This window comes from Thermobia domestica, chromosome 9 (assembly GCF_964235325.1).
Source record: "Thermobia domestica chromosome 9, izTheDome1.hap1.1, whole genome shotgun sequence".
Classification (NCBI taxonomy): domain Eukaryota; kingdom Metazoa; phylum Arthropoda; class Insecta; order Zygentoma; family Lepismatidae; genus Thermobia; species Thermobia domestica.
This window is the reverse complement of record NC_137462.1, coordinates 208753397-208775894: the sequence shown is the minus strand read 5'-3', so window position 1 is coordinate 208775894 and position 22498 is coordinate 208753397. Positions and strand designations below refer to the sequence as shown.

The following is a 22498-nucleotide window of genomic DNA, read 5'->3' as shown; positions in this document are numbered from 1 at the left end:
ATAAAAACAAATTGAAAATTTACAGGCAATATTACTATTGTGCAACTTTCCAGGTTAGGGAAGCTGGGAGCTGCATTTTGGCCTGGTGCTGTCAAGCCTCAAGATCAGATTGTCTATTCTAGTAGACCAGGACTAAGAATATGGGTGGCTGATCAGTCTGGTCTAGTACAGAAAACCCTGATTTTTAAGGTAAATTATGTAGAGAAAAAAATCGCATAATAGAGTATGGCCTACTGTAACATTCGAATGTAGTTTTTTTTTCTAGTATTATGTTAGTTTTCTTCAATCTTGTCTGCATTCTGACGATGAGACGTTCGGTCTACAAAGATAAGTGTTTGTATTTAGATTTCTCCATTTATTTTTGTTCGTAATGATCATGTAAGTACCTTTTTATAAGAGTAATTTATTTATATGTATATAATTGTAGATACAGGGTTTATACGAAAGATATCCGGAGTTTGATGCATTTATCATAAGGACCACATGAGAAACACTGGATTATAAAACTAGTGCGATGAAAGGGTATACTTGAAAGTTGTTTTTTTTTTTTGGGGGGGGGGGGGTAGACGTCTAGTAGATTTGGACATGTGAATTTTTTTGTGGCCCTGAATTTATCCAACCGATTTTGTATCTGCTGCTTCCTATAGCTCTGCCAACATGTCTAGTGGGATGGATGCGTTTGAGTTCGTTATTCGCTGTTTAAGATTATTTAAATCTTGAATGTTCTTACCACAAATCGTGTGCGTGGGTTTTCTCGGAGTTCCCCCGTTTCCTCCCACTTTTTTCATTCCACCATTTCCTTCATTTCTCATCATCACCGATTCCTTTAGGCTAACCGACATAACTGTGGACGTAAAACTTATAGATTTCATTTTTTTTAACCACAAACCGGATCTTTTATGTGCCCCCAAAGAAAAAAAGTCCAAAGGAATCAGATTAGGGCTACGAGGAAGCCAAATAGTTGATTGTCCTCTACTGATGCATCTGCCTGAAAACTGTCTGTCCATAGCTGACGAACGTTTCTTTAAATTGTTTCAGCCACTTGCGAATACTCTTCTCTGTTGGTGGGGATCTCCCATACTCGCGACAGAAGTTACGTTGTACAGTAATCATTGATTTAGTTTTAATTAACCGTATAACGCACTGTGCTGTCTCGACTGCATTCGCCATCACACTGTCTGACACAGTAACGCCAGAAGCTTTTGTTAAAAGTAAATGGAGGTGAAACCTGATAACGCAACAACTTCATCTTTCCAGGAACATATTTCATGAGTTTCTTTACAGTCTGGAGAAAAAAGGTCTACCATTTATTTTGAAGCACTCTTGTAACTTTTAAAGTAATAGACAGAAAACATTGAAATTTTTCACCATGCAACATTGTTTGACATACTGTGCAATTAACAGTTTAATAGTGTTGCCAACCCAATGTAAAAGTTCATAGGCACTGATTGTGATATACTGCGAAGGAAAGTAATACTAGTTACATATATAAGTGATTTACTGAAGTCAATACTTTAGCTTTATTAATGAGTGATACTTCAGTAATGTAAGTTAGATATTTTGTTGTATTATTTTGCAAATCAGTACACTATAACTTTGTCCCAAGACATTCAACTATATTAAAATAATTGGTAATAAATAAATAGATAAATAGTTTACCTTATAAGAAGGTTTAAATTCTGTTGCTTTTTTATTGTTCGTTTCATTAGCAGTGTCGTACACACTTGAAAAACATGCATCGTAACTTTTTCTAAGCCATTTTTCTACTCACGACGCAGGCAGTGAACCGACAGATGACATACAAACATGGCGGTTACTGTTATAAGCGCACGAGTAACAGACTGAAATTCAATCGCAATTTTCGACTAATTAGAATTGAAATGTTTTTCGTAATCAGCTAGCTCTAAAGTATTTTATAACAAACTAGGAAGGTATACAATACTCCAAATTAACTAACCAGTCAGCATTATTTGGAAGAAGTTACAATCACTATAGCACGATCTTTAGCAGATAACATTATTCATCTCCATGACATGAAAATCAAGTTGAATAGCTTCATATGTCTAACGTAGTTTGTACTAATGACTGTGTTAATCTACCAAGAAAATCTTTAGTCTTTTGTCCAATTGCAGTCCATTTTCCATGACATGGTGATTAAAAATTTACATAATTCCCATTGCCTTTTTCATATACTGAGTTTTTATTTTATTTCGATTCTTGTCTTAACAATCATCTTTAAACATTCATGAATCATCTTAAACAAAATTTCATTAATCGAAATAAAAACAATCGCAATCAACACATTTTTGCAAACGAGAAACAAGTTTATATATGCCGATAACATGAAAATCCGGAGTTCTGAGACCGATGAAGTCGTTGACGACGTTTTCCGCATCGTCCGCAACATTTTTGAATCATTTCTCGCGCAAAATTTTTTGAGATGCTTAAAAAAGTGGTAATCGCCAGGTGAGAGGTCCGGCGAGAATGGTGGGTGGTTGAGAGTCTCATAGTCAAAGTCGTAGAACGTTTGTCGCGTGATCATTGAAACGTGTGGTTTGGCGTTATCGTGCAGAAGAATTGGTCCTTTTGTGTTGATCAATGCCGGACACACACATTGAAGCTTTAGGTGCATTTCATCGATTTGTTGACAGTATATCTTCGCTGTTAAGGTTTCGCCTTGATTCAGAAAGCTGTGATGGATCAGACCAGCTGGGAACCACCAAACAGTGACCATTATATTGTTTTGCTGCAATTCTGGCTTTGGAAAGTGTGGCGGAGCCTCGTCTTGATCCAACCATTGTGCCGAACGTCATCGATTGTCGTCTGTAGTAGAGAATCCACTTTTCGTCGCACGTCATAATCCGATCGAGAAACGGGTCATTTTAGTTGCTTTTTAAAGAAACCTCAAAACAACGATTTTTTTTTTTTTTTTTTTTTTAAGCATTCAATTCGTGAGGCACTCATATGTCGAACTTCTTAAAATTTCTGATTTGCTTCAAATGGGGAGCAACTGTAGAATGACATACGTTAAGCTCTTCGGCAATTTCTAGTGCGGTTTTGAGTGGGTCAGCTTCGAGTAACGTCTTTAGTTGGCCTTTGTCAATTTCTGATGGTTGACCATGACCCTTTTCATCTTTGAGACTGAGATCACCAGTATGAAATTCTGCAAACCATCTTCATGTGGTATGTTCAGAAGCGGTGTCATTACCCCGTTGATATTGCGAGTTGCTTCCGCAGCATTGTGACCGAGTTCGAACTCGTGAAATAAAATGATCCGAAATTCTTGTTTTGAGAGCATTGCTATAAACGATCTGAAAAAAGGAATAAGATAATAGCATTAATTGATAAAGCGAAAAACACACTAATGATCCATGATTCATTTCGAATCTATTTACTGAACATTTATTTAAATATCAATACATAAACATAGACTATATAAAAGCGGCCATTATTTTTGCAACAATATTGTAATGTAGACGTGGTAATTTATAATTTTGGAACTTACAGGTTATACTTCTGGAGTTGAGTAATTCGTAAGCTTGATGTAACAACTATTGTTTACAGTTTGGTATAGCGTGAACGGAAAAAAATACATCGTATCATTCATTTAGTTATATTAAGATCATATGGAAGCGAAGTTAAGTTTAATCTCTTTTAGAACATTTTGCCTTAGTGCCTTTAACACTTTTAACGTTGGTACTGTAGTCGGCCGAACTGTGTGATAAATTCTGAAACATTCACATATTTGTAATTAGAACCCAGGATTTGTTTTCTTTCCCGCATCTTTTATTTTCTTCTTACCGCCAGTCTTCATTAGCTTCGTCAGCAGTAATATTCTGTTCCTATATGAACTGAAATTTCACTTTCGAAAATTGTTTACTTCAAAGTTTTGGCACTAGTTGAGCTGTAGATATTTGCTCTTTTTGGGAGTCTCTGTTTTTTTACAAATTGGCATGTCGTACACTTATTTTTGTACGTTGGCTTGTGGTATGAAATGTTCGTGATTTATTGCCAAAATATTCGTGATAATAACACATGGTTGTGCTGTTTGACATGCGGTACATACGATATTCTCAATCTCAATCTTATCTTGGCGGTTGTTGGGTTGAAGTTTCGGGCTCTTGCCCTTGCCTTCTATTTGTTCTTCATTTGTTCATGTCGTACGGATGACATATTTATTGATTTATTGATGATGAACCGCCACTGTCGCAGGTTCTTGTTGGATCTATCGTGAAGTGCAGTTGCTTATGGTGGTCTTGGCATGCAGTACATCAGGCGATGTGGTTGGCGGGTGCCGATTTCCCTCAGATGTGGATCTTCGGAGTTCTGGATCTGCTGCCAGAGTTTGGACCACCTGAAGGTGTCTCAGATGAGCCGGTGCTGCGTGTTCCCAAGCTTGCTGAGCATACATGAGTATCGGTTGGATACTCATGCGGTACAGGTGGAGGCGTGCTTCGGTTGTAAACTGGTTATTGAGTAGGAGTGGGAGGAGGGCTCTCAGTCTGGTTGTTCCTTTGTTTGCTGTGTTGCGAAGGTGGGTCTCGAAGCTCAACTTCTTGTCGAGGAGCACACCCATGCATTTGGCATTGGACGATATTCATATCTTTTATATATATATATATATATATATATATATATATATATATATATATATTTACTTTGCACATGAATGAGTGTTAAATTAAAAATAATACTAGTGATTTTGGTGACTGTGATACAATGGGATATTAGATTCCTTTCCCCACCATTAAGTTATTATTTATTTATTTATTTATTGAAAAGGGAATGCTTTCGTTAGGACTTAAAATGTAAAAATTTAACAAGGCGTTCATAAAGTTTTCCTTTAGTTAAAAAATACAGGTATAGATTATTGATATTTTGTACATGTATGTTCTCTAAGAATATGTGCTAAATGTATAGTCACAGTTAAAATTTCGGCAGAACAGTTTCTTCAGTCTGTGAAAGAGAAAATCATTAGGAGATGCATGTTTCGTAACTAAGCTGCAGCGAAACTCCATAGCTTTGTAGACAGAGATACCATATCCATTATAAAAAAGGAGACGAACATTTACCACAAAATTTGTCTTCCACCTGTGTATGGAGTTTCCCCTGCCTATCTTGATAATATTTATTATGACTATCTGACCTTTCGTTGTTTAAGCTTTAACCATAACGAACTACCCTGTGTTGCATCGTTGAAGTCTTCTTGTTTGCATTGTAATATCCAGAGCCACGTTATTACAGGCCTATTATCTCCACAACTCTTCCATATTTTCATACCTTCAATTTACTTGCCCCATCTTCTTACAAATAATATTATTAAAAAAAATCCATGGCAGCTTAAGCTTCAACTTTCTTTTTGTTAGTAACTGTGTTTATTCTTTTTCTTACGGCACATATTAGATTAGACACTCTCATACCGCGTGTAGAGTAATGTATTGAAGAAGCTAACGACTCGATTCTTAATGTACAAAGGTTGAAAAACGCATGAATGGACAGAGATTCGAATTTCCGTCTCCAGTTTACTGTACCGATGCGTTAACCACCACCAGTCCTCTTCCTGAATACCAATACATTCTATCACTTGCGGTGTTCAAGCACTTGGACCATATAGACTGTACCAGAACTCTCCTTAGCCCAATATATTTTTGTCAGCTGCTTTGAGTGACTATAAGAGAACCAGTGCTCTGGTAGGAAGTGTAGCTAGGAATTTCTAAATTATGAGTCGTTATTTGTCTAGTAAATTTTACTCTTTAACATTTCTATATTTTTGTTATATTTTGAGCGTAAAATGTTTAATAGTTTGCCTGAAATATTCAGTAAAGTATGGAAAAAATGCACTAAATACAACTATGGAAAAATCGAATCATTCCAGTTAATTATCAGCCTAGAAAAGCACATTTTGTTTAATGTCAATTTGTTGTAAGAGAAATTACTGTGTACATATGTAGCTCAGTTAATTCGTTTAATTATCTTTTGAAGGATGCTTTAAGTAAACCACATCAACGAATCCAGTTAATTAATCCACCTCCGGCACATGTGAAGAATGTACGAAGTGATCCTCAATTTGGACCTTTGTATTTTTTCAAAGAAGACCTTCTAGTGACTCACAATACTGATATATTATACATATTAAATCCAACCAATATCAGTGTAGTTGCAACAATAGACAATTTGAGGAGGATTCTCTGTGTGGCTGTGTGTAAAGATGAAATATTCATACTTGAAGGAGAGAGAAGTCTAATTAGAGTTGCTTACACTCCAGAAGAGGAACCAAAAAAGAGCCAGTCAGGTGAGCTCGCGCTTAAATAATATAAATTGTACTAGCATTTTGTGCTATATATATATTTCGTACATAGAATGAAAACAAAGTTATCCTGAAGTGGATATGGAAAACATATTACTTTACCAGAAAATAATGAAAACCTAATTACACAATAGCAAAAAAATATGCTGTTAGCAATTTTGTTAAACGCTTTGTCGGATGGAAAGGGAAAGAAGTAGAAAAAAGAGCAAATATAGTTGTGAAATGACCGCCATCACGGAATTGAGTCACATCGTCGAGTTTAAGGTTAAAAGTAGAGAGAGTAGTATTGGTCCCTCTTCGCCGAATTGACGCTTAGCCAATGAGAAGCGGCTTTCGAGTCATGTGATTTAGGTCATTGACAATGGTCACGTGTCCTGCAGACATTGATCCCGGTCACTGGGGTTGTTACAGTATAACATGGTGTGTTACGGGGTCACATAACCCCCTTTTATTGATTGGTCACGTGATATGTCATAGGGGTGACGAGCTTTTAATTTTGGATGGAATGGGGTGTAGGCATGTAGCTCTGAAAGTTTGGGCTCCTAGATCGTTCCCTTGAGTGGGCAAAAGATAGTTGAAAATTGAAAATTTCAGGGGTTTTAAATGCTACTTGTCCTCTATAATGTGTACATATTTGATACTATAGAAAAATACCTCATTGCCTTGCATAAGTATTGAAGACCAAATACGTACCTCAGTGTTCCCTTTGTTATGTGGGGTGGCCAACGTTGTACCCCTTATGTTGTAAGATGGGAGCTATGGAGGTGACACTTCCTTTCATGGGGTCAAGGATCAGTGAGTGGTTCCTTTCAATTAGTGAGGGTGGGTCTACCTTGTACCCCTTATGTTTTAAGATTGGTGCTTATGGAGTGGTACCTTACTCTGTTTCATAGACATGGGACCAGTTACATATCCCTGTAATTCCTGTGAGGGTGTGAGTCGTTCCCTTTTATGGATAAAAATTGGCAAAATTTGAAGCATTTTAACGTTATTTAACCTCTAAGATGTGTGTTTATGGTCCTATAATCAACAACTTACTCTCCTTGATGGATACTTACAACCAGATATGTACCTCTGTGGTTCCATTTTATGGATGGAGTGGGCCAGTCTTGCACCCCTCATGATTCGTATGCGTATGGTTGCGTATGGTTCTATAGGTATGACGATCTATGAATGAACACTTTACTCTCTTTGATGGGTATCTACGGCCATATTATATATGTATCCTTGTGGTTCTCTTTGTTGAGTTAGGATGGGCCAATGCACCCCTCTCAAATTTTGGGGTAGGTTACATACCCACTCAAATCAAGATCAGTTACAGTCCTGTAGATGTTAGGGTTTATGAATCAAGATGTTTTTGTAAAGGTTGCTCAAAAAATTTTCTTGTGTAAAAATTTTTAACTAAGATTGTTTTGTGTAAAATATTTTAAATAAAAATATTTGTGCAAAAAATTTAAACTACTATTGTGTATTTCTTTTAAACTTTTTTTTTTTTTTTTTTTTTAAGAAATGTTCAAATTTTCGTCTAAATTTTTCAAACTAATGTTTCTGTCTACTTTTTAAGACAAAAAAAAAAAATTACACAAATTTCTTGCCATAATTTTTTAAACTCAAAAGAATTCTTTGCGTAAAAATTTTCAAACAAAAATATTTTCTGTAATTTTTAAATTTTAAAGTGACAGTGAAGAAGAATGTTTGTGAACTAATGAGATTTTGGTAAACATTTTCTAGTGTATTTGTAATAATTTAGTACAGGATGTTGAGAAATAAAACACAAAGATTGATTTTTCAAGCAATATTATTTGGTGATATATAGTATTAAAAAAAATATGTATAAATGTTCATAATCTTCACAGTTGATGTTTGCCATTGGAAGTTCTTGTTGCTCACAAGAAGTATTTTTTTTCATCAATCGTATTTATTTATAAAATAATTTAGGCGATACATAGTACTTACAGAAAGTCGTGTGTATATATATGATTATAATCCTTATAATTGATGCATACATCGGAATTTCTTGTTATTGCCCTATCAGTCCTTGAAGTCATAATTGATCCTTGGTATTGTAAGATGATGTTCTTGTCAGCAAATCGAACCTGAAATTAAAAGTTTAATTAGTAAATGGAATAATATTCAAGATCTTTTGTATGTACAAACAAAACTGTTTTATTGGAATATAATTACCTATGGATGATATTGATTCATATAACTTGAATGTTGAAAGCCGTGGTTCAATTTCTTCATTCTTGTAGTGGTGGTGATTTGTCTCCATGTTGCGTAGCATTGCATTTGTTTCTAAGATCTTATATTGCGAATTCAGAAGAACAGAAACGGCTTGTTTAAAGTGGATATTTTACATTTACACTGTGTTGCTAAAAGAAAGAAAATAGGAGAATGTCGTGAAATTGCCTATAATGTAAATTCATGCAATCTATGGCATTGTTATGAACATAAATTGAAATTCACAGTGTTTTCCTTAAGGTGTGCAACATAGATATTAATAAGCATAATGTCTACATACTGTTGAACCTAAACTTTACATTTGTATATTATATTTATAATGAATCCAGTATGTTGCGGTACGTAAGAAGGAAAACCCAAACCATTAAAGTATTATCCTTGGCCTCTGTTATTAATATAAATTGTAATTCAGTGCCTGTCTAATTTTGTGGTTGGAACTGTGTTAACGATAATTGCCAGTGGAAGAGAAATACGCAAAGCTAACTCATTACGAGCAAACAGTCCTGTAAAATGATTTCTAAGCAAAAACCTTTCGTTTAAGGCATTGACTAGTTGTAATGTATTTGATATCGGGAGTAAAAATGACAAATAATTAATATATACGTTGATATTTAAAAATCCAGAATAATGTTCGTTGATGGTCATTTCAAGTATTGATAAGAACTCTCCATAAATAACACAGTATGCTGACATTGCTAAATCATCCTGGAAACGCACCTCCAAGTGGGTAGTTCCATGTCTTTGTAAATTCCAAATATGACAATATCCAACAGAAGAATCAGGCTTAAGATCAGTCATAAATAGAGTATATCCATCCTTATAGTTCTTTCTTGAAATTATATTTCCATTATTGGTGAAATGTATTCCATATCATGAGAACAAGGTGTGGTATGATGAAATGTAGAAGTTTCTCTAAAACTCGGTTGTAGTGGCTTCGATGGTACAGTTTCTCCATCACATACAATGTAAAGAAATTAATGTTCATATATTAAACTTCAAATGGATAACTGGTGATGGGTTCATTTACTGCTTCGTTTGTTGTATGTCCTACAATAATGTGATTTCGCAGTGTTTCCATAACCAGTTTATCCATAGTTTTTGATATCTTTTGAAATAGTAAATTATTTCATTGAACTCTTGTTAGCGGATACTTTGCAGACAGATTGCAGAATCTTACTCTGATTCAGGTTTACAATAGGGCTATTGCTGACTTTTTTCCCACGTGTAATTTTATATCCAAGATATTTATTTTTGCACTCACACCACTTTCACTGGCCATAACACAAAATCTTGCTTTTGCAGGAATGAGCTTCGCACGTAATTCCACTCTATGAATTAAACATTTGTCTTGATTGAAAATATCACGATGAAGATGTCCAATCATATCGATTTCTCCCAGTTTTGTCAGTTCACATCATTTTTAAATCCTTTGTTCTCGCTGCTTGTTGCGTTCATATAGCCACTAGTATCTTGAAATCACGTTGCACGTTGTAGATGTGTAGTTTTGTCTGATAACTATAATTCAATAGTTTTTCAAGATATGATCCATACGGTTGATGATGAGTGGGAATGAAATAAGTTTGTTGTTCAGGTAGATTTGTACTTCACTGAACATAGCATTTAGAAACTCATTTTGAAAGTACTACTGGTTTATCTGTTACGGTAAATAAGGAATCATTTGATTTCACAATTTGTGCTTAAATGTAGAATAATATTCGCGGTAAATCAATATAGTCATAATTACTTCCACATAGTGCAGATTCTGTTGGTGAGTTTTCAGTTATTCATCTAATTGGTTTGTAACCAATAATACGATTTCCTAGAATACTTGTTTGTGTTGGTATTCAGAAGGTTGATGATGCAATGCTATTGTTTCTTCTTAATCAAAAACGTTGGGTGATGATGAAAATGTTCTCTTCTTTTTATGCGTTAGTTTACAACTATGCACAGAATTGAAGTTGATCGTTGGAAGGTCGAACTCAAACTGACACACATCTTCACGCTTTCTCTTATGATACCCACCTTCTTGTAAATTCAATTTTGAATCTTGCTTGCATAAATTGATAAAATGATTCCTTTAAGCGGTTGATTTGACACCACTACATCAATAATCATATTTGCACCGAACTTTAATTATTGTTTTCCCACGGTTTTAGTTACTTGTTTCACCAATGGTAACGCTAAATGAAATAACCCACCAAAAAATTACCAGTTCCATGTTCTGTTTGATAAGGACTTTCTACCTAAACTTTTCTTATTCCAGACAGCGCTTGCTACCGTTAATATTCTAAATAAGGATCAGTCATGACGATGACGACGGAAGTGAAGTTTAGCGTTCACGGTTCCGAATGGCATACGATGACCTGTGCTTTCCCTTATATTGATTTGTATTTGCTCAAAATGCATTTTTTTCCGCTGAGACATAATGCGCAGGATTAAATATTTACCATTTACCTTTGCCATGGAGTAGACACAAAGGGCTGGGAACTCTCTACTGACTGGCCTTCTATCAACTGGTGAGCAAAAAATGCCCCTGGGTTTATTGGATCGTCGAGGTTGACTCAGACTCTTCATCCAGAGTGACAGCCATTGGTCATCTGCAACCGTTCGTGTAACTTTCGTGCATTCGTGAATTGCTCTTGAATATGTCTGAAATCAAGCTTTTGACCCTTTGCCTTGTGATTCTCCTTCAGACCTAAATCTTGCGTAACGATACGATTTACTGTTTTCAATGGTGTATTGCGTGTTGCAAGAAGGTGATACTGAGAGTTCCCCAATGTGACATATCTGTTATCGTGTACATCTCATACCCTTGTCTTGATATCTGAGCTGGTATTTCCACAATTATAAATGAACGCCCCTTTCCACTGTACGACTGCTGATACTGCTTCCTGTTGCACAGCACATTTTGACAATCACTAAGTATTTTGCATCGTAAGGTGTGTTTACCCTTCCCAAAACGGTGTCACTTTAACCGACATATTTTGAGCTCAGATCAACCACTTCAGTATATACTTATATATACTACTTATACTACAAAACATATGTTCTTCATTATGGAATGTAAATCATAAGTAGTTTCCGGGGAAACATTGTACCATTCCTCGTGTAATACAGCAGTCAGTTCCGTCAAAGATGGAGGGGAGGATGCCTGTTCAGGAGCCTGAACTGAAAAACTAACCATAGTATTCGATAGTGTTGAGGCCTATGGATTAGGCGGGCTAGGGGAAGTATTGTAGTTCATCCCAATGTTCATGAAGTTCTAGCAGTGTAAATTAACGCATTGTCACCTTGAAAAATTGCGTCGTTGGCCGGAGACAACATCTGGATTATAGTATGCATGTGGTCACATAAAAATGTCGCTAACAGTAATGCGTCCTGGGAGAAACTGCGGCCGACATGTTTCACGGTGATACAGGGCAGGTGACAAAAGAATACAGTTCGGAGCCGTCTCAACATGGTCTGTGTTGCAAATAAAGTGAAAGAAGACTTATCAAATCTTTCCAATCATCAGTGATCCACTTTACCTGTTTCCGTTACGCTGAAGCATTGTTTACGGGGATCAATGGTTTGGAAATTGCAGCCCTACTACGGATGTTCAGGTTATGCAACTTACGTTGTACTGTGATTACCGTGATAGGTTGTTTCAGATGCTAATAGAATTATGATCCAGAAGAGAAGCTTCAGTGATCCCTGTCACTGAGGCTTCTCTTCCGTCCACTGTTGCTCTTCACCGATATTTTGCAATGAGTCATCACCTAGAATACCGTTCGTTGCGGCACACTAGCCACCTAACACACTAGCCACCTTAAGTATATTTCCACCAACTGACCACGCACACGCAATTTGGCCTTTTTGAAACAAAGGGGTCTCCTATTTTGTATCACCATCATCTTCCCACTTCAGCACATGCCTCATTCTATCCTGCCTGGCGTACTAGATACGCTTACTTAACACAACACTAACGACATACCATCTTCAGTGTTTATACCTCACTAATAAATTTTGCAAACAGTGTTTTTCCATTATTTTGACAACGATCTTTCTGCTGTGTAACACTGTTTCAATCTGATCCGAAGTACTTCACTAATTTATCGACTAACGTAAACATATTAATCAAAGGTAATATTGGCATATATTTTCATCTTTTTAACTTGTGAAAACTTTTTTCTTACGTAATTTCAATTATACTTTACTATTTTGTAATGTTTTTCATGAAATTGCATGTGAGATGCATGTATTTCATAATGCAAAATCATAATCTTGCTTTATTCTATTGACAGAATCAAAGAATGCACAATACCGATTTATACCAATATCGGAGTCCGCTCCTTCATTAAAAGATCTAACATCGATTGTGAAGGATACTGCTCTGCCATTCCAGAAAGTGAGCTCGAAACTGAATCTGTTTGGTCGTTCCAACGATACGATGGGCCAAGAACCTGATGAAGAAGAAGACATACAAAACTCAAATCCAATAGTGACAGCAGATGAAGCTGTTGAACTGCCTCCTGTAGTTCCTTTCCCAGCCAATACTCTCACAGAACTGAAGACTGAAAACAAACACAATAGATATAGCTTGTTAAATGAGAAGTCACATAAGGACGTTTACAATAACTCGCAGAAAGGTGGTAATACAGCATTATCTGATTCAAAACAAAAGTTTTGTTCAGATATTCTTGACAAAATCGGCGAACAAGATTTTGAAGATATCTTGTATAAACCACGCAAGAAAAAGAATAAAAAGAAGCCCAGTTTGTCTGGTAAGTATTATATCATCACATTGCTATTGTTTAAATATTTGTTGGGAAACTCAACATTAGTGCATTTTTGCAATAATCTGGTTGTTTAATTAAAAATATATTGACATCGTTTATAGTTAGCATATATTATAATAAAATGTTAGTTTAAATCAAGATAACTTTCTGCTGTTTTAAATTAGAAATATTGATTGTGTAAACAAATATATTAATAAAACATCGTAAAATTAATGGAGAAACGCGAAATGGATAGTGAGTAAATATACTGTATGTTCATTACTTTTATCTTACATTCCATTCATTCACAATTAGACGTGGTGCAGGGGTGATCTGAACAAGAGTGATCCCCAAACAAACTGGAGAATTCCAGAAAAGTTAAATGAGGCAAATAAACAATTACCAAGCACAATATTGCAATGAGTAGAAATCATAAGGCATTGCATAAGTTAGAAAAAGGCTTCTAGAATTCGAAAGAAGAAAAAAATGAAATATTCCAGTTTAACGTCCCACGATTATGCTTTTCAGGCTAAGGAAAACGGATAATTAAGGCGAGTGAATGATGATAGAGTAATCAATGGAATGACAATGTGGGAGGAAACGGGACTACGCCGAGAAAACCCACGAACACGATGTTGTCCACCAGAAACTCGGAAAGAAGGAGAGGTATACATGTCTGATTAACCTATTTTGTGCCCGGAGAAACAACTGAAATTAAACACACTTTTTAACGACTCACGCTTTTTTCTTCTAGATTGATGGAAATGGATAAACAATGAAAGCTAATTATTTTGAAAGAATTCGTAGAATGAGAGTATGGGAGGAAAAGGGAAAACCCTGAGAAAACTCACGGACACGAGTTGTACCACTACAATTTTTCATTGTCTGTGAACAAACCAGGCACTCCTGGCCCCAGAAGTGAGCGCTCTGTTACTAAGCCACATGTCCCTACTTCGAAGTTAAAACTATGATTCCAATAGATGTATCCGTCTTGTAAATTGTGCTGTATGTATAATAAACCAGTGTGAAAGTTGTAGTTTTCTTCGTCCAGTAACGGTAAATACTGTACATTTTTCGAGGTCGTTATTCTCAACTATTGAGTCATGATTCTTAAGGGGATCTCGGATAGATTGTGTTTTTAAAATACATTTTACTATTGTTGTTATTATTTGTAAGGACAAAAGGGTCTAGGATCCAGCAAAAAGGGCTATGAAACATAAGTAGGGTAAGTTCAAGAGTAAGAGGGGAATAATCAGTCAAGAAACAAATGCACTAGAGGAGGGAAAATATGACACATTAGCTCAGGAATGTAAAGACACAAAGCATAGATTCTATAATAAGAAATGTCTCTCCTTGCAAGCCTTACTCCTTGGGAAGAGCGGTCAAACTGACGAACGGATGGAGGGACACAAGAAGAATCACTTTCCTTTTATGCAAAAGTCATAAAATGTGTAAATGTGTTGAAATGTCAAATTAGATTCCTTTCACGATCACCATGCTTTCTTCTCTCCTATTGTCGCTCGAAAGTAAAAGGGATCCAGGCAATTAGCAAATACACTATTAAATTACACTATTAAATTTATTGAGAAATTGAACTTTTCGTCCTTGTATAAAGCAACATCAAATAACTATAAGCTTTATAAGAAAACTAGCTGAAGCGTCCGTTCTTCGCACAGAGAGAATAAGTTTATGAAAAATATTCTAACTTCTTTCCCCCTTAGGATAAGGCTACCATATTTTCACAGCATGAAATCGGGACATTTTTAAAAATCACATTGGTGAGCCCAGCACCGAAATTTTGTATATATTTTTATTTACCTTCTCTCAATGCATTAGTAAACAAGTAAACTGGATAAACCCTGGAAAATCCTGGATGGCCAGCAGCTGAGATCGAACGTGCTACCCCTCGAATACTATTACGTCAAGGCTTGCGCCACTACGTCCGTTCGGAAAGAAGGTTCAAAGCAACATGAAAAACATTTTTAATTTTCAACTATAAGATCACTACAGAAGAGAGTGAATAAGCATAACCGTCTCCGGAAAACAGAAAAAAAAAAAAAACAGTGCGGAATTTTTGGCGAATTTCTAAAGAATTTAATAAAAGAAACAAAGAAAATCATTGAAATTTTTAATAGAACTGCAAATTACGTTCGGCTTGTTTTCTCTGTGTTTGAAGTAACTAATTTAAAATAAAACTAGGAAGTAATTTGAAATAGCAATTAATAATGGAAGATTTACTTACATAATGATGAAGTCCATTCAATAATCCTTTCTGAGAAGTTCGCACCATCAAGATAGGTACACACAAAACCAGAATACACAATCAGTTTACAGATATTTCTGCGCGCCATGGATTCTCTTTAACAGGTCTTTCTTCGTACATAACATTTTATAAAAGTCCACACAAGTGTATTCTTGTGATTAAGACAGATCTTAAAGTTTCGACTGAGAGATTAGACTTCTCACTTGTCCAAATGTTATTCATGATGGAGAACACTCGTTCTGTCGGCGCGTTGGTTCCTGGCAAACACAGGAAAAACTCGACGAGCTTCATGAAATTTGAATAGGGTATTTCGTTACTTTTAAAGTGAGAGAAAATTTCCACCCAGCGCCCATCTGATGATGTGTTCCCTGACTTCCACTCGTCTAACTTCTCAAGTGTGACAATTTTTTTTATGTACACAAATTCATCATACAGTGCACATTCATCAATCTTGTGTGAATGCAGAAGAGTTTGAAGGAAGTTCACAGTCTTTTCTATTTCTTCCCATGTAAGAACAGATCTGAGGGTTACCCACTTGAAATTTTTCAAATTTTCTAAATGTTCACTCCACTTGTTCAAATAATCTACTGCAGTTTGATAAAATACATGGACGTATTGGCGAAATTTATGAACTTCGGAATGAAGTCCCTCCTTCTCTAACTTATCAAGTATTCTTCTTACTGACGAGGAGAGAAAACAATCTTCAGACTTAGAAAGGAGGTTTACTTTAAAATTTTGTATTGCTTCAATAACTTCAAAAACAGTGACACACTGCCCTTCCACTCTTTCAATTGCAGCCTGAAAAGTAGATGCCTGGTTGTGAACAAAAAATAGCCATGCCTCGGACAAAGAGTTTTCGAAAAATAACTTCAAGATAAATGGACATTTATCTTGAGACTGAAAATACGACTTCAATGGCTCAAACATTTTCAGTAGTCGCTCCAGCAGGAAGAAGTGCGAGCCATCTTGTTTTGCTGTATCCTAGGATATTTTGGTATTCCTGTTCGACAAATTGGCAGAATTCCTTTAAGTTTTCTACACGCACAGTGTATAAATAGAAATAAGAATATATTTTGGAAACGATGCACTCAATATCAACTGGAAGCATGTCAGCAGCAGTTCGAATAGTGTTATGAATAATATGAGCTGAACATCCCACCCCGAGTATATTATGGTCCAAGTTCTCTTGCAGTTTCTTGTACACATTGTTAACTCCTTTCCTATAGACGCTTCCAAAATTACAATTGGTGGTATCAGCACACAGAGCAACAGTTTTCTCACCGGCGTGGACATTTTTCAAACACTTCATTAAATATGTACTCACAATTTCAGCTGTTTCCCCAGGTAATGATTTCACTTCTAATAGTTTTACCTGTATACCTTTTTCACTGTCAAAATATCTTAGTAGCACCGAGAAGATTTTAATGTTTTTGTGGTTTGATGATCGGTCATGACCGAGATGAAGTTTGACTTTCGTATGTCTGATTCAAGTTCGGATGTAGCATATGGTGTTAACACGTTCAACACAATTGCCTCGGTTTTAGTGCAAGCACAACTAAATTTTGGCTCAAACATACACTGGATTACTTTGGAAGTGCAGTCCATAGATTTGAAACTATGGTTATGTTGTACAGTGTTATACGCGAACGTCCCTTCTGTGGCAGCTAATTTGAGCTCATTTTCACCGAAACTTTCACTTCTGAAAAACGCTGTTATTGAGAAGAAAAATGAAATCTTTCAGTTTTACGTCCCACGGTTATGCCGGTTAGGCTAAAGGAGACGGTGATGATGAGTAATGAATGAAATAGTGGAATGAAGAAAGTGGGAGGAAACGGGAGAACCCCGAGAAAACCCACGCACACGGTGTTTGTCCACCACAAAGTTCACTTGGCGGAGGCTGGGATCGAACCCGAGACCCCAAGCACCAGAGGTGAACGCTCTACCACTGAGCCACCGCGGCCCCGCTGTTATGGAGGAGCTGGACGCTTTAGAACTCACAGCACTTTTGTGTTTCATACTATTCACATGATGTTTAATGTCTGACCGTCCTCCGTGACTAATATTAAATGTAGAGGAACATGTGTTACAGCGTACGTCAGAATCAGAAATGGTTCTCTTCAGAAATGGTTATTCTTTCTGAAGTATATCGTTAAAAACACACTTACGTTTTAGTGCCATCACTGACACGTCAAATAATTCGGCACTTATAAGATCCAGATAATATTTTCAACAAGCCCATCACAGTGCTGGAGATGAAGAAACACAGCGAACGAAAAGTAGCGCGTTCACAGCACAAAGCTCCCAATGAAACTAAGCATTAAATTTCAATGGTAGTTCGTAGTTATTCTATTGATATTTTTCTCGACAACAATCAACAACACAGCAGCTTATCAACAAAGGAGACTTCACAACTGCACAGCTTCGTGATTGTTTAAATGCAAACAATATGTTTGACTTTGAAAAGCGGTTGTGTTATTGTTGTACGATTTCTTTGTTCTGGTAAGCTATAAAAGAAGAAGTTTTTAAAAAGAAAGCCTTTGAAGGATTATTTTCTAATTATTTACAATTTTTCAATACGAAGGGCACTTAACGTGTCTCAGTGAATGTTTAAAAATCGGGACATTCTTGCGTCCCGACTGCAGTCTCAAAAAAGTCGGGACAAGAGTTGAAAAGAAAGGACTGTCCCGGCTAAATCGGGACGTCTGGTAGCCTTACCTTAGGATACCCACTTCAGTGAAAGTATGATAAAACCCGTAGACTATGCTTCTCTTGGCATAAACTTTGAAGCCTCTACTCCTTTAGGATACGTCCTTTAATCAAAGTAACACGGTAAAACTCTTATTTTGGCGAAGGTAGGCGTAACCATATTTCAAGATTCATTTCAACTGTCAATCTTTTTTTTTTTTTTTTTTTCTGTGATGCGATCACAAACAATAGTCATTGTCACTTCCAGTATGGCGCAAACTTAGAACATGCCTTTTTCCTTCGGCCTTAAGACGGGAATTTTCAATACGTAGGTATATGTATCCACTTATTTTTTAATGAGGAGTATATATGTTGAGTGTCATCGTCCTAACTTAAAGAGCTTGTGAGATACTCTATTTTGAACTATCTCTATCCCCCTGGCGATACTATTTTAATGAAAGCAGCAGTATAAAAACACAGTTGGCGGTAGATGATAATTTCAAATGTTTCAAATCCCTAGTGGGAGCTCATGTGGTTCGGATCTCACGTTAGATCTACGTCTCATATAGCCTCGATGCTGAAAGGGATGCCAAACTTTATTGCAACAAACAATCAACTTTTTCAGCCGGTTTCTTATGATGCGATCCTACACAAGATTACCTCTATTTTATATACTGTATTACGTGGAAAATACCTAAAAATATCGAAATATCTCACAACCCTACTTGCAGGTATGTCACATTGATGTGAATCCATTCGTTCACCAATAAAACTTATAGTTCCATCCAGGAGAACACGGGGATACCTATTTCTGCGTTGTGCTCATTATTCCAAAGAATTTCGCTGATTTTCAATTGAATTTATATCTGGAGACTTCCGCAAGCCAAGCCACGTTCAACAGGATCTGCATTTTTCTCAAACTATTTATAAACACTTTGAACCCTGTAAACACGGCAGTTGGAAGACGGGAGTGTTCACTACTTATTCATACAAAATATTGGAGAAGTGGCAGCATCTTATGGCTGAGAATGTTTCAGAAATTTTCTGCTGAGAAAAAGATAAACAAATGTGTTTGAAATTAAAACAGGATTTCACTAGTAAAACGATAAACAATACAAACCGAACTTAGACAGCATGAAAGCTGAAATAAGTTCCGATTCGTCAAAATAATACATTTCCACTTTCGATATATAACATAAGTAACTCGAAGCATATAGAAAGTTGTTCTTATGCGCTTTATTTTTTAAATGTATTTTTTTATTTAATGTATAATGTAGTGTAATGAGATATTTTTTCTTATTGTGATTTCCAGGCATGGAATCAGGTTCAGACACAGTAAGTACAACCAGTGCTTTATCGTATACTTCCGAAGGGGAGGATATTATTAACAGTGAGAAGATGGATTTGAGTACTTGGAGTGATACTTCAGGGAAATTAAGTCCAATTTTAACTGCAGCAAAGTCAGTGTCTGAAGAAACTTTAGTAAAGGATGTTGAGAGCGGCAGTGAAGTGACTGTGTTAAGTGGACAATGTGACCTAGATAAAATAGATTGTAATGTTGTAGACTGTGTGAGTAGAGCCAGTGAAACAATTCCAAGTGACCTAAAGAAGTTGGACTTAGAATCTCAGTTTGTAAAGAAAGGTGGTTCGTTAGACTTCACAATATCTTCCACTCTTCCTCCAGATATTCAACCAGATCTCCGCAGTCCAAGTTCGATTGAGAGAGACGTGGCAACTAAGGAAAAACTTCTGGCGGAAGTATTAAACATTGAAAAAATCAACTTATGTGATAGCAATAGTGAGCAGTTAAAATGTAAAAATGAAGTAGATGTTAGTAATAACACATGTGATACTAACATAAAATGTAAAGATGAAGTAGATGTTAGTAACAACACATGTGATGCTAACAGGAACGAAATGGAGAACTCTGAAAAAGATAAAATGGGTGAAGATAATTGTAATGGTGCCTCAGCTGAGCAAGTAAGTTTAGAACAAAGTGAATCATTTGCTGCATGTGGCGATGGAATTGCGAATCGATCTATATTTCTGGAATTTCCGTACGGTAACGAACAATCCGAGCATAACTCTTTAGCAAGTTTAATGAGTTACGGTCCTCCCTCAGGAAGTAGTGCTCCTTCAAGTAATTGTGTTTCTCTTGACCCTTCTTTTCCAATACCAAATGACGAAAGAACGGGAGAATCAGATGTAATGATACCAGATGAAGTGTATGAAGCAGTTGAAAAAGCAGATAGGTGGATGCAGTACAGTGTTCCGGGACAAGTTGTAGATGTTGCGATATGTAACCATTACGTGTGTTGTGTTGACTCCAAAGATTCCGTATATTATAGTGGACTAACGGGATTAGGTCTTAAGTGGAAGAAAGTGGATTATTGTGCAAAGCAAATTGCTGTTTCTCCCAACGCAGGAATTGTTTGGAAGTTATATAAAAATACAGCGTATGCACTCCAGAATCCACAAACTAGAGGACCATTTGGACAAAAGTGGTGTGAAGTAACAAAAGACGTTCGCAGCATTGCTGTTAGTGACAGTACTGTATGGTACACAAAAAGTGACGGCTCTGTATATATGCAAAAAATGTTAACTAGTGATAAGCCTTACGAGAAGGCGATCCATATTAAGTGCCACGTAGGAGTTTCCAAAGTTGCTTGTTGCAGAGATTCAGTTTGCGCAGTAACTGTTCAGGGGAAACTGATATACCGCCAGGGTGTGTGCCCAACCTTACCTGAAGGTGTGTCTTGGAAAGAAGTCACCGTTCTACGTCCTGTCTCTTCCGTTGCTATCGGATGCCCAAATACTTGTTGGATTGTTGACAACAATAATACAATATATTTTTCCACCAATTTCACAAGCGAAGAGCCTCAGTGGTGGCAGGTTAGTAGTAGTATTTGTCACTAATAATATATTGGTTAGAATTCGATCTGTAACATATAATGTGTGTAATATATTTGTGTAAAAATATTACTTTACTATTTTAAGTACAGATGCAAGGGTTCGGAAAAACGGCTGGCTTTTTTGCTTGGGAAATTTTGGGCTTTTTTCAATATTTCAGCTGTAGTAAAGAAGTAACAATACATTCACCTTTCCTATCGCACTATAACACGAAAAAAACATTTAGAAACTGCATTCTGAAGAAAGAAAAAAAAAGTAATGAGAAGTTTAATAATGAAGAATAATTACCCTTTTGATGGGAAAGGTAAAGGGTAAATCGTGGACATAATGGATTTTGTAGTCGAACGAATTGTATGTGGAGCTGTAGAGTAATGTTCTACGATAAAAATGTTCTAGTGAATATTTAATAATGTTAGCAATAACTGTTCTGAAAATGAAATAGACTTAGTGGAACAAAATTGTTATTTATGATTTATGCATAAATTAAACTTCAGTTATTAACGTTTTTGGAGCTAAAGATATTTTATGTAGGAGATTGGTGAATCAAGTTCATCTATTTATCTATATACATAGCATTTTTTCAGGACGTTAAAATTCGAGCGGGAGAAGGTTAAGATTGTATACCGAAGTTTCCAAATGCAAATATAGTGACAATATGACACTAAAGAAAGTATAAACTTCTTAAATAATGTACTTTTACTACCGTTAAACTAATAGCATGCATGAAGTGACCATTTATGTCTTTTATTTTGTAAACTAAAATTATATTATGTTTTAATAGAATACTATTAATAGTCCTTGTGTACGTTAACGATTTGATTTAAGTTTCTATCCAAATCATCTAAACTCTATAATTCTGATTTTGAGGTTACGCGAAGAATGTTTCGAACAGCTGTCTTTAAGTTAGGGATATATCTTTTCTCATCATCTCAGTAGACAATATGTCTGTGATAGATAATCCAGAAAAGGAGAATCGTTATATTTAGCATCTCTTCTATGTTTTGTTATTTTGGCTTTTTTTATTGCCATGCTAATCTATATTTGAGAACAACTGTAAGTGGCTCGGTAAAAACATTTCCGTTGCATTCAAGGTCTTAATAATAATAATATATATTACCTGTGAAGTTCTTTTCAGTATTTTGTGTACGTCATTAGTAACTCGTGGGTATAAAATGCAGAGCCATTCCATGTCAAATCAGTACATAGTTTTGGATCGATCCTTACGGATTACAGTGATAATTTATATTCTGACAGCTATTATCAGTGTTTGAAACAAGCGGAAAGCTCAAGTTGATTTATGAATCTGTTTCGAAATTACAAGCCCCCGAAGTGTTC

The 22498-nt window shown here is 36.0% G+C and overlaps 1 protein-coding gene across 2 annotated transcripts in view; it reads left to right on the top strand.

Annotated features, from left to right (window-relative positions):
* The window catches only part of LOC145660571 (tectonin beta-propeller repeat-containing protein 2), an 87779-nt gene that overhangs the window by 26133 nt on the left and 39148 nt on the right, over window positions 1–22498 (top strand). For both annotated transcript variants that reach the window (XM_081725803.1, XM_081725802.1), the window contains exons 6-9: window positions 54–189; window positions 5983–6292; window positions 12832–13311; window positions 19566–21145. In XM_081725803.1, the coding sequence (XP_081581929.1) occupies window positions 54–189; window positions 5983–6292; window positions 12832–13311; window positions 19566–21145 (2506 nt within the window). The remainder of the gene's footprint in view (window positions 1–53; window positions 190–5982; window positions 6293–12831; window positions 13312–19565; window positions 21146–22498) is intronic.